At 44.5% G+C, this 14,836-nt stretch overlaps 2 protein-coding genes across 3 annotated transcripts in view; both read right to left on the bottom strand.

Annotated features, from left to right (window-relative positions):
* Positions 1-292: 292 nt before the first annotated feature.
* Positions 293-14,836, bottom strand: part of LOC105005722 (hippocalcin-like protein 1) — a 44,694-nt gene continuing 30,150 nt past the window's right edge. For both annotated transcript variants that reach the window (XM_010863857.5, XM_034294751.1), the window contains exons 2-5: positions 13,495-13,668; positions 7,871-8,152; positions 4,155-4,260; positions 293-2,592 (exon numbers count right to left, since the gene is read on the bottom strand). In XM_010863857.5, coding sequence (XP_010862159.1) covers positions 2,495-2,592; positions 4,155-4,260; positions 7,871-8,152; positions 13,495-13,590 — 582 coding nt within the window. In that variant the 5' untranslated portion in view covers positions 13,591-13,668 and the 3' untranslated portion in view covers positions 293-2,494. The remainder of the gene's footprint in view (positions 2,593-4,154; positions 4,261-7,870; positions 8,153-13,494; positions 13,669-14,836) is intronic.
* LOC117594975 (proline-rich proteoglycan 2-like) lies at positions 4,451-7,864 on the bottom strand. Its single transcript, XM_034294750.1, has 2 exons — positions 5,535-7,864; positions 4,451-5,480 (listed from the first exon to the last, which is right to left on the bottom strand). The coding sequence occupies exons 1-2, from the start codon at positions 6,178-6,180 to the stop codon at positions 5,467-5,469; spliced, it is 660 nt and encodes a 219-aa protein (XP_034150641.1). The 5' UTR covers positions 6,181-7,864; the 3' UTR covers positions 4,451-5,466.

Here is a 14,836-nt window from a genome sequence, read left to right on the forward strand (position 1 = left end):
TTTTTCCTCCCAGTGTGATGGTTTCACCTGACAGGACTGATGTGTGCGTGTGCGTGTGTGTGTGCGTGTGTGTGTGTATCTTTTACCAGCTCATGTGCATTAACAACGATGTGAACTGTGACTTTGGCAGAGCGACAGGGTGTGAAATGTTCAAATGAGTCCAACTGAAATATTGTCATTCAGAAAACACAGGCTGGTTTCTGTTTTACTTCTCTCTACAACTTTAAACCAGAAATAGAATATTATTGAATAGTTGTTCAATACGAGCAAATGAAAACCCCAGAGACACACATTTGAAACACATAAGGTATATTGTAATCGATTCGGGTCAAAACAGGAACAAACATGACAATCCTCGCTTGAGGTTTTCATGCAACAGAAAAAGGGAAGAATCAGGGGGAAGGTTTTATTGATCCAACACAAAGTGCTTCAGAGAGTGGTCATTAAGGACAGTAGCTATATTGGAGGGTTGCAGAATATATTTAAATTTTAACAAAATGTCACTTGTTTTACAGAAATCCCGGAAGGAAGAATTTGTAAATTGGGATTTCTGAAAAAACAAAATTTTGGGAAACTTGTATTAGGTTTCCAGCTGTGGAGCAAAAGCTTTTCCCTACGCAACCACTAGAGGTCAGTGACACCGTGAGCAAAAAGCAGTCTTGCAAAACTTAATGTGTCCCAATGAAATCTTATTTCTCCAGACGTGTGCCCTTATAAACAGCCATGTGGATCTGGTTCAAAAGTAGTGCACTGAAAAGGGTGCCATTTGGGATGGGTGTCGAGTGATCGGTGCCCGCCAACCCAATCTACTGCACACTGGCGGCGTAAACAAAGAGGATATTAAAGCATTGGGAAAGAGAATGATGATTATTAAAGCCCTTAGTGTTGTTCTCTGTGTCTGGCAAAGCAGAGTGATTGGGGAGAGTCTGTGTCAGTGACCCACACGCATAGCATCCCCCCCCCCCCACACACACACACACACACACGATGCAATGACTGTGTGTGTGTGTGTGTGTGTGTGTGTGTGTGTGGGTGGGTGGATTTTGCATGTGACGTCCAGCCTGCTACAGGAAAAATGGGGAGCTACAAAGCGGAAACGGTTTTGTGTTTGTTTTTTGTTGTTTTGTCTGTTTCTTTTGACCATGCATTGTGGCGATATATATGTCTTGCTCAGAGATGCCACGTTGTGTCAAAACAAAGAACTTTTGACTTACATACTGATAATCAACACAAATTGATAATACTGTAAAGTCGTTTTTAAAGCCTGGAAACACACACACACACACACACACACACACACACACACAGTCTGTACACATGCATACTGTACGTATAGAACATGCACACACATTCAGACGCAAACACACACACACACACTTGTCATGGCGGCTCCACTGATATGTGCTGCTACTGATTACATCGATCAAATGCGTTATGGAATCCCCTTGATACAAATTCCACATTTTTACTTCCATGCAGAGTTCTGGAATCTCGATTTCCTAACTTGGACTGTTTGGATAAACTGATTCCCCAAGTCTTTGTTTCTCTCTAAATTTCCTTCCAGCACTGGGTTACGAAACATCTTTCGATTACGTGTGTAAAATAACAATATTGAAAATAAAAATAAATAAAACAATTATGAGGAGCACAATGTTATGTACAAAAAGCTACACAGAAAAAAGAAACCCTAAAAATAATAAATCGAACATCAAAAGTGAAATCCCACCGGTATCCTGACACAGCCTTGTGTTCCCCAGTGAAACGTCATACAATGAAAAAGTCCTTTCCCAATGTCCGTGATATTCTCTCTACGGGACGCTACGGAATTCCCATATAGTAATAAAAGAACCCCTGCGAGAACAAAGTGACGCCATACGGCCTCCTGAATGAGTTTATGAAGACAATTATACTGCCTGATGATGTTGTATGATATCATGTACATACATATGCATTCTATATACACATAAATATCATATAAACATTAATACAAAATTGGAAGAGGGCAGGAGCCGCGCCTTGTTGGGAGGTGGGGTTAAGGAACTTAGAGAACAGATACAATAAAACACTGGAGAGGCTCATGCATGGTTCTCAAGGTGGAATTAAGGTGGCATTTCTTTTCCTCCAAAATTCCCAACTCTGTGAGGGCAGAGGGTCTTCCTGACATCATGAACAGCAACACTCATCAGAATTCCATTCTTCCAGACTTCCCTCCTTACGGATATGGAGGGAGAAGGGAATACACATCGGACCACACAGTGCCTTGGCAAACAGATGCTTTTTGTTGTCGTTGTTTCATCTTCTAAATATAATGTATGCATACTTCTTTATATTTAAAAGTAAATATACTATAATCATAACTTTTAAACTCCATTTAAAACTCTTCTTCCATCTTGTATACTAAAAAAATATGAGAGACGAGAACCATCATGCATTGATTTTGAGTGCGTTTCCATAGCGATCAGCGAGGTGGGCATGGCAGGTCAGGTGGGCGGAGTTAGAACTGAGAGGCGGAGCTAGGGTCACACTGGAGTAGCCGCACAATGGAGGGATCACTTTTGGCACCTTTGATGAACTCCTCCAAAGACAGTTTACCTGGGGAGGAGGAGTTCAAAAAGGGTGTTAGAGAGAAAAGCTGTTGTGGGGGAGAGGTGCAGAGAGAGGGAGGTGTGGGGGAGAGGTGGAGAGAGAGGGAGGTGTGGGGCAGAGGTGGAGAGAGGGAGGTGTGGGGGAGAGGTGGCGAGAGAGGGAGGTGTGGGGGAGAAGTGGCAAGAGAGGGAGGTGTGGGGGAGAAGTGGCAAGAGAGGGAGGTGTGGGGGAGAGGTGGCGAGAGAGGGAGGTGTGGGGGAGAGGTGGCGAGAGAGGGAGGTGTGGGGGAGAGGTGGAGAGAGAGGGAGGTGTGGGGGTGAGGTGGAGAGAGGGAGGTGTGGGGGAGAAGTGGCAAGAGAGGGAGGTGTGGGGGAGAGGTGGCGAGAGAGGGAGGTGTGGGGGAGAGATGGTGAGAGAGGGAGGTGTGGGGGAGAGATGGTGAGAGAGGGAGATGTGGGAGCGAGGTGGAGAATGTGATGAAGAAACATTACCTTTTCTATGGGAAGAACCTAAATACTCACACATACTGCTCTGACTCACATCTGTACAACACATTTTAATCCCTCTAATCTAAATGAACAGCTCTGATTCATATTGATCATATTAACATGGTTCTGATTCATATTGATCATATTAACAGGGTTCTGATTCATATTGATCATATTAACAGGGTTCTGATTCATATTGATCATATTAACATGGCTCTGATTCATATTGATCAGATTAACATGGTTCTGATTCATATTGCTCAGATTAACATGGCTCTGATTCATATTGATCATATTAACATGGTTCTGATTCATATTGCTCAGATTAACATGGCTCTGATTCATATTGATCATATTAACATGGTTCTGATTCATATTGATCATATTAACATGATTCTGATTCATATTGCTCAGATTAACAGGGTTCTGATTCATATTGATCAGATTAACATGGTTCTGATTCATATTGATCAGATTAACATGGTTCTGATTCATATTGATCAGATTAACATGGCTCTGGTTCATATTGATCAGATTAACATGGTTCTGATTCATATTGATCAGATTAACATGGTTCTGATTCATATTGATCAGATTAACATGGCTCTGATTCATATTGATCATATTAACATGGCTCTGATTCACACTGTTCAGATTTCTGTTCAGACTAAACGTGTTCAGTATTATACTGTTCAAATTTAGAATACTCCTATTCATACTGTTCAGATCGTAAGATAACACCACCCATTCTCCCTCCATCATGACACCACCCATTCTCCCTCCATCATGACACCACCCATTCTCCCTCCATCATGGCACCACCCATTCTCCCTCCATCATGACACCACCCATTCTCCCTCCATCATGACACCACCCATTCTCCCTCCATCATGACACCACCCATTCTCCCTCCATCATGACACCACCCATTCTCCCTCTATCATGACACCACCCATTCTCCCTCCATCATGACACCACCCATTCTCCCTCTATCATGACACCACCCATTCTCCCTCCATCATGACACCACCCATTCTCCCTCTATCACCTTCTCTCCCCAAATCCCCTTCCAGTCCTCACCATCATTGTTGAGGTCCATCTGTCTGAAGATCTTGTCTGTTCTCTTCTCAGGTGTGGATTCATCTTCTGGCATCTTCATCACAGAAGATACCATCTTGTAAATGGCCTGAGGGCAAAGACCGGAAAGGAGACACAGAGAGAGTGCAGATTGGGAGATAGGAGAAGGAGAGAGAGGGGAGATTGGGAGACAAGAGAAGGAGAGAGAGGGGGGATTGGGAGACAAGAGGAGAGAGAGGGGCGATTGGGAGACAAGAGAAGAAGAGAGAGGAGGGTATTGGGAGACAGGAGAAGGAGAGAGAAGGTGAGTGTTTGGGAGAGAGTTGGTAGAGAGGAGAGGAAAACAGGGACAGAGAGCCAGAGAAAGAGAAAGTGAGCAAGGTTGACTTCAAGGTAAGTAGAAGCAGAGAAGGCCGGGGATATATCAGGACAGTGAACGAGGAGAGAAAAAGACAGAAGAAAGAGTGAGAGCAGAAAAAGCAAATAAAAAAAATCCACCTGGGTCATTGCAGTAGGCTACAGAATGCAGGGCTTCCTGCATTGATATCATCCATGTAACATGTACCTTTTACCAGGACACTTCTGGAAGTAGTTCATGAGTGTTCCAGGCTGGAACAACAACAGCAGGATATGAGAATGCTGGCATTTTCCCAAATCGATTTTTTTTTTATTCTTTAACCAGTTTTACTCCCCCACACAATGTTTAGTATCTACGGCTCTGTCTCATCACAACAACTACCAGTGGATGCAGGAGAGTTGAAAATCGGCATTCATTCCCAGCTATATTGCCAGCTATCCACTCCTCTCCTCCTCTTTCCACTCCTCTCCTCCTATCTCCTCTCCTGCTCCCTCTCCTCTGGTTAATCTTGCCCTTCCATTCATTTGAGCGCAGCCTGAGTGAGCTGGAGGATAATCCACGTACTATGCAGACTCAGGGATGAACCTTAGTTAAATTTAACTCACTAATCCTGGAACAACACATAGAAAATACAGGCACGTTTCCGTCTTCCTTTCTTTCATACTACACAGTCAAAGTAAATTATATGCAAATTCAACAAGTGGAAAAATCTGCTGTGGTACGGTTGTTTGTCAACGTCTGTTGTTTATCAACTGTCAATCAAACTGGAAATAATTTGCCTTGTTGACATAACATGAGTTATTTTTGATTCAACAAACGTCCACACGAGTCAATTTCTTGTCCTTCTAAAATCCCTAACTTATAGAATGATTGCTTCAGTTGACGTTTATAGTGCATCTGTCAGTCATTCACTACATTTCTTCTCCTTTCTAAAATGGTTGCTCTGTCTAGATCCTGTCAGATCCGCTGGGGTAACTCTAGGCATCTCTGTGCCTGGGGGTGATGGTCAGGGCCTGACAGCATGGGTGCCTCTAGGCATCTCTGTGCCTGGGGGTGATGGTCAGGGCCTGACAGCATGGGTGCCTCTAGGCATCTCTGTGCCTGGGGGTGATGGTCAGGGCCTGACAGCATGGGTGCCTCTAGGCATCTCTGTGCCTGGGGGTGATGTTCAGGGCCTGACAGCATGGGTGCCTCTAGGCATCTCTGTGCCTGGGGGTGATGTTCAGGGCCTGACAGCATGGGTGCCTCTAGGCATCTCTGTGCCTGGGGGTGATGTTCAGGGCCTGACAGCATGGGTTCCTCTAGGCATCTCTGTGCCTGGGGGTGATGTTCAGGGCCTGACAGCATGGGTTCCTCTAGGCATCTCTGTGCCTGGGGGTGATGTTCAGGGCCTGACAGCATGGGTGCCTCTAGGCATCTCTGTGCCTGGGGGTGATGTTCAGGGCCTGACAGCATGGGTTCCTCTAGGCATCTCTGTGCCTGGGGGTGATGGTCAGGGCCTGACAGCATGGGTGCCTCTAGGCATCTCTGTGCCTGGGGGTGATGTTCAGGGCCTGACAGCATGGGTTCCTCTAGGCATCTCTGTGCCTGGGGGTGATGTTCAGGGCCTGACAGCATGGGTTCCTCTAGGCATCTCTGTGCCTGGGGGTGATGTTCAGGGCCTGACAGCATGGGTTCCTCTAGGCATCTCAGCAAGGCGTTTTTGGTTATACCAATTAGAGGATAACCAAAACCATGTTACCTCTTATTTGGGATCCAATTTAAGTTAAGGTGTATCTCTGGATTGTTGTTTGTGCAGTATGCATGTCAGTTCTCAGTTGTGTGTAGTTTTGTTTTGAGTTGTTTGAAGTCGACCAAATGAAAGGAATGTTCACCTTCCACCGCCCTGCGCCTTCTTTCATGTACCACAACCGTGACAGACCCGCACTTTGTGTGTCCAATCAGCAAGTCTTAAGTTAAACCAGTGAAAGGCTCCTAGTTCCCATGAAACTGCACAGGCATAAAAAAAGAACCCTGACTGAAAATAATGAAGGCCAGTGATAAAACTATGAATAACACAATTGTAAAAATGCCAACTGTTCTCCAGCAAAAAAGCCAAAAAGAACAGGCTTTCTTATCCTTACTATACCATGTCATTTGGTATCAGTAGTCATAATATAGTAAAAATAAAAACCATTGAAGGAGTAGGTGTCCAGAAGACTGACTGGTACTGCGTATATTTGGGGTGATGCTGGATTTAAGGCCTGCCCTGCGCTTTACCGTTAGGATGTGCAAATTCTCAATGACAGGTAATTCTCCCAAAAACTGGGACACGGAGAGTCTATGACATATGGTGAACGGTCAATCCTGGTACAATTCTCATTGTACAAAATATCAAAATGCCCATGTTGCCAGATTCTACTTACCTACTTTCCTAAATACAAATCTGTATCCACCCAGGTAATGGTAAAAAAAAAGGCAGATTTTTTTGGCACGACAACCTGTCCGGTGACTCCATATGGCTTTTGTGACGGAATTAGAACCACGCTGGCTGTTTCAATTCCCAAATTGCCATGACTAATCACATCCGGCCATCGCAAGGTTACACAATAAGATCGGACCGGGCAAACATGTCCATTTAATTAGGACATGCCAGCTGTATTCAACGCAGGTCAACAGGTCGGCTTCCAACACCACTAGGTCGCCGTCCTATATGGCCCCCCCTACTCCCCACAAAGTGCACGACTTGACGAGGCACCATCGCAAAAGCCCATACGGTGACCATGTCGGGGGCCCCCGTGGGCAGTGTTGACCGGTTGCAGTTTCGGAGATGTTTTGTGTAACTGCACATGCTGTTTGTTCTGACATGCAGTACGAACTCGCGAAAGTGGTTAGAATTAAGCTCAAATAAAAAATATACAAATTGCAGTTCCCATTGCCCCTGTTCCACCGGCACGATTTCAGTGTGGTCTGACCGTGACCTGTTTGATTATTCATCATTAAATAAATTCACTTGTTTCTTAAAGTTGTTTCTACACCAGCAGATAGCAGATAAAAAAAGTGCTATAAAGACACCATAAACAGCATTAACCTTAAAGACCAATGTAGATGCAAAGTGGAAAGGGGAAACTCCTTAGAAGGCAGGAGAAGAAACCTAGAGAGGAACAAGGAGTAAATATACCTATATATATATATCATGTTCATGTGTTAGCATAATTAATTAAGATGGTCCACAACCCGGCGAGCTAAAATAGCAATATAATGTCAGTTAATCCATTCATTCATTTGGATCTTTCATTCAGCTGGGCAAGCTGGAGCAGAAACCGAAGTGGACCTTCTTACCTGTACGACATATACCCGGACTACAAATCCCATGTCTCACCTGTACAATCTCAAGCATCTCGTCGCGGCTGATGTAGCCATTTCCATCCAAGTCGTACATGCTGAATGCCCACTTCAGTTTCTGCTCCAGCTTTCCCCGTGAGGTCACGCTGAGCGCAATGATGAACTCCCGGAAGTCGATGGTTCCGTCGTTGTTGGTGTCGAAGGTACGGAAGACGTGCTCAGCAAATTTGGAGGCATCTCCGTAGGGGAAGAAATTGGCGTAGATCTTCTTGAACTCTTCCACGTTTAAGTTGCCGCTGGGGCAATCCTTCAGGAACCCCTGGTGAGAGGGAGAGAGGGAGAGAGAGAGAGAGGGAGAGAGAGAGAGAGAGAGAGAGAGAGGAAGAGGGAGAGGGAGAGGGAGAGAGCGGGTGAGAGGCCTTTGATTAGTGCTTTTATGTTTATGATTATTTAATCTAGTATTATTATTATTGATATTCTTAATAAGGAATTTGAACGTACACTTTGGGAGTATGCACATCTGTCTACGACTGACTCATCCTTGTCAGGTGCTTTCTGGATCGTTTTGAAAAATTGAGTTGACTTTTTGAAAAGTATGAGTCACATTGTGCCGGGAAAAATGAAACAATTAGTTCCCCATTACTGAGCCCTGATCAAAGGTCAGGCATGGTGGTGGTATAGAGTGGTGTTCATGCTTTGCTGAAAAATTGCGATCATTGAAGGAACCATTAATTTTGCTCTGTATCAGACAGAGAAATAGCAGGTCATCCATCTCTGAGTGGTCCCTGAAGCACATCTGAGTCATGCAGCAAGACAATAATCTGAAATACACTGGCAGGTAAAAAAGAAAGAAATGTTTTGGAATGGCCAAGAAGGTTTTCAGATCTAAACTCAACAGAGATGTTGGAGGAGGACCTACAGCCCAGAGCATTATGTCATACACTGGGAATAGGCCATCCTTTCTCCTCAACAGACCATGTAGGCCATCCTTTCTCCAAAATAGGCCATGTAGGCCATCCTTTCTCCTCAATAGACCATGTAGGCCCTCCTATCTCCTCAATAGAGCATGTAGGCCCTCCTTTCTCCACAATAGACCATGTAGGCCATCGTTTCTCCTCAACAGACCATGTAGGCCATCCTTTCTCCTCAATAGCGGAACTGAAATGAGTTGGTCTTGTTGCAATCACATGGCTGAGTTCCAATTCACCTTCCTTCTCCTGAAGTGTGCACCTCCATAACAGAATGGTGGAGGATTGTGATGTAGCCTATAGGTCACAACCTACACATTTGTCCCTGCTGCTTAAAGCTACAGAGAAATGACAGGGTTAGAGTCAGGGATTAGTCTAAGCTTGCCCTTCTGGGAGGATATTGCTCCGCGGCAAAAGATGTTGCTTTAATTACGGAACTGGGCTGCTTTCCGGGTGTGACACACGTGCTCCGGACCCTGTGATAGTACTAACTTCACCACCAACACATTCAGTAAGATGTTCAAAAACATTACAATGTTATTTGTATTTTTTATTTTACCATTACTTTACCAGTGTCGTGGAATTTCTTGAACGGATGTATTCTTAATTCTATAAATGTACCGCCACTCCGGGCAAGTCAACTGTGTAGGTTACACCCATATACTCAGTTCTTAAAATGTGTCACTGACCCCAACCAGTCAGCCCGCTAGCTGCCATGTACCAATGCAATATAGCCTACGGGCATCATATCTGCATGGCTATTTTGCAGCAAGCACCATGATCTGTCCCATATCTCCTACAAATGTCTTGTTCACTGCCAGTTTTTGCTAATTAGTTCGAATAGCAAAGAATACAACAACAACACATTGTTTCTTGAAAGGGGACAGTCACTTATGCTTTGTTACTGAGTGTTAGGGGACAAACACTTCTTAAGGCATAAGTATACAAATGTTGTGTTATTTCATCACTCCGTTCTGTAGTGGTAAAACAGATAAGGGAAAGGTGCCCAAAGTACCAACAAAAACCCACAGTATCCATGTACGTCTCACAGGAACGTCACGTCCCAACGTAATCTATGACATCATTACAACGCGCTAAAACATGACAGTGTTTATCTTCTGCGGACTGGCTACAGCAGGCCACACTGGCTACAGCAGGCCACACTGGCTACAGCAGGCCACACTGGCAACAGCAGGCCACACTGGCTACAGCAGGCCACACAGCCCCAAACAGAATCACAAAATGGTTCCTGAAATAGTGCCCTGTTTTTAACCAGGGCCCTTCTGGACTGTAGTTAACTATGCAGGGAATAGCGTGCCGCTGGGGACACCAGCCCAGTCTGTTAATCCATGTAGAGGAAAGAGACAGGCAACGGCAATGCCATATGCTTGTTGTTACACTCATCACAGCACTGTCATGTTTCTTCCCCATAAGAAGATTTGGGGTCCAGAGCTCAGATTGAAGAGATAGGGGATGAGTTACGTCATCGCCAGTGAAGGTGTGTCTGTGCGAGTGTGTATGTGCTTGCTTGCGTGCGTGCGTGCGTGTGCGTGTGTGTGTGTGTGTGTCCTATATATACGCCGCCTTTATGGACTTGGGGTTAAGATGAGGGTCAGGGTTATAATGGGGTTTAAGTGGTTACGGTTAGGGGTTAAGATTAGGGTCAGGGTTATAATGGGGTTTAAGTGGTTACGGTTAGGGGTTAAGATGAGGGTCAGGGTTATAATGGGGTTTAAGTGGTTACGGTTAGGGGTTAAGATGAGGGTCAGGGTTATAATGGGGTTTAAGTGGTTACGGTTAGGGGTTAAGATGAGGGTCAGGGTTATAATGGGGTTTAAGTGGTTACGGTTAGGGGTTAAGATTAGGGTCAGGGTTATAATGGGGTTTAAGTGGTTACGGTTACGGGTTAAGATGAGGGGTTTGAAAGGATACACTTTTTCATGGAAATCAATAGTGATCCCAAGAAATGTACAGTAAAACAAGCGTGAGTGAGTGTTCATGTGTCTGTGTGTACAGTATGTGTGTGTGTTTGCTCATATGCCTGCTGATACGTGTGTGTGTGTGGGGGGGGGACGGGGACGACCTCTGGGCTTAAGGTTAAGGGCTTAACGTCATGTTAGAGTGGTTGTCATGACACCCACTGCATCAGGATTTACTTGTGCGACCCATATCCCAAATGACACCCTACGACCCACATGGGGCCTTATGGAGCCCAGAGGCAGTGCAGTTCTGAGCCACAGGGCAGTGTTTCTGCATCATAACAACCTGAGGGAGAAATACGCGAGGAGACGTCATTTAAAGAGCTGTTTACCTTCACCCTGGGGTCTCTGAGGGGGGGACGTTACCTCATCCCGTACCTCCCGGGAGATGTCGTAATGAAAACGTCTGAACGCAGCGTCACTGGTCTGAAAGGACTTGGGATGAGGGTGGCAGGAAGCCACAAGATTAGAGTTCAGGACCAGTCACCGAAAGGTTGCTTGTTTGAATCTCTAAGCCCCCGAGGGGGGAGACTGCCCTTGAGCAGGGCACTTACCCTAATTGCTCCGTGGTCGTCGTAAATAACGGCCAGTCCCTGACTGTGACCCAACTCTCTAAAGATGTTTCAGGGAGAGTGTCAGATGTGAAAAATAGGAAATAAACATTTCACAACTACACAAAGTAGAAACAGGAAGAAGTTCCATTAATTGAGCTGACATGAAGAGAACCTGATGGACATGAAGACCAGAGGTGCTTGGATGAATAGTCAGACCAGCAAGGACATTGAGGACAAATCAGGACAGGGTTGGATATATACTCCAAAACAGGTGGGGTCAACGGTTGGCACTGGGCTAGTCATTCACAAATCAGAAGTGATTAGCCTCAAAAAACACAAGAGAACCAACAACCCAGAGTCACATAGGCTGACTAAAATTGAGAAGTACTCCAGTACATGTCACATGTAAACAACACACAGGTGTCAGACACGAAAGCATCGTCCAAGATGGTGACCGCATATTTCATTCCATCCACCCAAGCACACCCACCCACACACACCCACACGGCTATGTCCATGCAAAACCAACAGGTGGCACTAATGACAGAAATCAGGACCATGCACAGCCTGCAGTGAATCGCATGCTGTTTGTTAACATTTTGTTGTTACAATCTGGAATGAAAGTAGATTCAGTCAGGATCCTCAACCCACTGACTGACACGCACACACCAACACACACCAATACACACCAACACAACCCAGCACACACCAACACACAACAACATACAGTTCCTTTAATTAGGAATTTGCATACTAAATCAGTATTCAGCAATAAAAGCTTTGCACATCCGCCAATTTTTCTCACTCTTGTTGGCTAAATTCCTCAAAATCAAGTAAAACAGCAAATTTTCTAATCTTGTCCAAGGATTCTGAATTGTATTCAGGTCTGGGCTTTGACCGGGCCATTCTAGGACACCCTGTTTGTTGTTTATAACCTGGGTGGCTTGGCTGTGTGTTCAGGATCATTGTCTTGGTGAAAGGAAAACCTCTTGCAGCCTGATAAGGGTTTCCGTCAGGAATTTTCCAGTAATTCATTCCATCCCTCTTGCCCATAATCTCGGCAGAAGAACAGCCACCACTACGCTTGTGGCTGGAGTTGTCATGGAGGTGAGCACGGCTGGATTTGTGCCACAGGTAGTGTTTGTTATTGAGGTTGAAAAGTCACATTTTGGTGTCAAACGACCAAAAGCAAACATTGCCGCATTTTTGGTGACTTTCCACGCAGGTTATGGAAAACCGTAACAACGTTTGACGCGATGGATTTTCAGCAACTACTTTTCTATACGGCTCAGCTTAGCAGCACACCTGGATGTGCTCTGACATTCACAGGTGGCCTCTATTCAACTAATTAGGTGATCACAGAAGGGAATGCCCAGTACCATATTTGAGTGTCAAAGCAAAGGTGGTAAATACATATGCAACTTCTCCTTTTATTAAATTGTTTGTAGATGTTTGTAGAACACTGTGTAACAGTTTGCGCCGAAAGGTAATGGAAAATCCCTTTTTAATCCATTTTAGTTCCAGACTGAAATATTACAGAGTCCTTGGGGGACTAATACGCAGTTCTCTGTTCAGTAAGGAGCACACCACCCAGACACACACTGAGATCACCTAGTGTGCTTTTCTGTTAATATGTAGCAAGCAAATCATCCATTACGCCAAAATAAAACTAATATTATGAATCCCCAGTGAGACTTGGATTCACACAGTGGAATCACAATGGCAATGAGCATGTAGCCATGAGCTGAAAAAGGGGCAGTAAACTTTAGGTGATTTCCACTGAAGGGCTGATCAGCTTTGCTTAAGATCTGATTCGCCAGTATGATGTTGTGAGTTATTGACCGGGCATGTCTGCCGAATGCGCTGTATAGCGACTTTGGTAAATGAACATAATGACAAAAAACATGCATATGTTTGTGTTTGTGTGTAAATCTGGGCGTTTGAGGGGTGGGGTAGGTGTGTGTGTGTGCGCATTTGCTTTAGGTGTGTGTGGGGTAGGTGGGTGTGTACGCATGTGCGCTAGGTAGGTAGGTAGGTAGGTGTGTGTGTGTGTGTGTGTGTGTGTGTGTGTGTGTGTGTGTGTGTGTGTGTGTGTGTGTGTGTGTGTGTGTGTGTGTGTGTGTGTGTGTGTGTGTGTGAGGGTGATTACTGTTGACTGACCTTGTACCACTCCTGTAGTTCGTGGTCAGAGAACTCTGTATTCTCTCTCAGGTCCTGGAGCATCTCCGGCCGCAGCTTGCTGTTCTGTTTCCCCATGGCGACACACGCTCGGTCTCCGCGACAACCTCAATGGACTACAGTGGTAACAACACCAGCCAGGCCCCTAGTCACAACCTGCCAATCATTGAGGAGAGAGACAGGGTGAGTGACCAACGGGGTTGCTGGAGAGGATGAGTAACCAATCGCAGAGGAGAGAGAAGGTCAGTAACCAATTAAACTGCGGAAATAAAATAAGTAATGTAAGGGCTGACAACCAACAAAGGTCAGTGATCATGGAAAGGTAATTTGTACATGGGGTATGTCCAATCACACAGACAACCAAGCAGAAACAGTAGTGATTTACTGGCGCGGGAAACACATATACTTTTTCAAAGCAAGAAAAGAAAGACAAAAGATTTCAACCAAAGAACACTTTTGATCAGATATTAATAGTGACCATACACAACAAATAAAATAATATGTTGGTGACAAATACATTTATGTTAAGGTCCAGGATCTCAACATAGTGGCAACACTTGTGTTTTTCAGTGTTTGTTCCTAATTAATTTGGTATTACGATTACTAACCATTTTGGATCTCCCTTTTTCACTTATGCCGCTGTGTTTTCTTTAACAACATCACAGGCTGAAATTTCCCAACAGTTAGATAATCCTGAGTGCCCCCTTGGCCATCAGGGTGACGTCAATCAGACTGACAGGGTTTATCTGTCACCAGCTGGGTGCTTAATATGAATCAACTTGGCGGAGAGTCTATACATACACACACTCACACACATTCACACACACACCAATAACCTGTGATCTATATCCAAACCAATAATAGTGAAGTAAAATTCTGAACCAGCAATATTTTAGTCTATTTCCAAACGAGTAATACTGCAGTCTATATCCAAACCAGTAATACTGTATTATATATGTAAGCTAGTTATACTGTATTATATATCTGAATCAGTAATACTCTAGTTTTATAAGAGAACCAGTACTACCAAGGGTTTACAAATGTTTTCCACCAGAACCACCCATTTTTAATTTTTACAAAGTTTGTGCTGGTGTTGCAATTTAACTTCCTCAGGATGGGTGCAAATTAGGCATTTCTCCTTTAAGACTGCTTTTTGTGTGAGGGTTTCATAATAGGGCTTATTATATTAATACAATTAAAATAATAAATTAACTACTCATCTTTGAAATAGATAAAATATTATATATACATATCTAAACAAGGCTCCCATTTTGGGATAGCGCCCCCTAGGTTGGGAACCCCTGATGTAATCTATATCTGAACC

The sequence above is a fragment of the Esox lucius genome, chromosome 10 (genome assembly GCF_011004845.1).
Source record: "Esox lucius isolate fEsoLuc1 chromosome 10, fEsoLuc1.pri, whole genome shotgun sequence".
Lineage (NCBI taxonomy): Eukaryota > Metazoa > Chordata > Actinopteri > Esociformes > Esocidae > Esox > Esox lucius.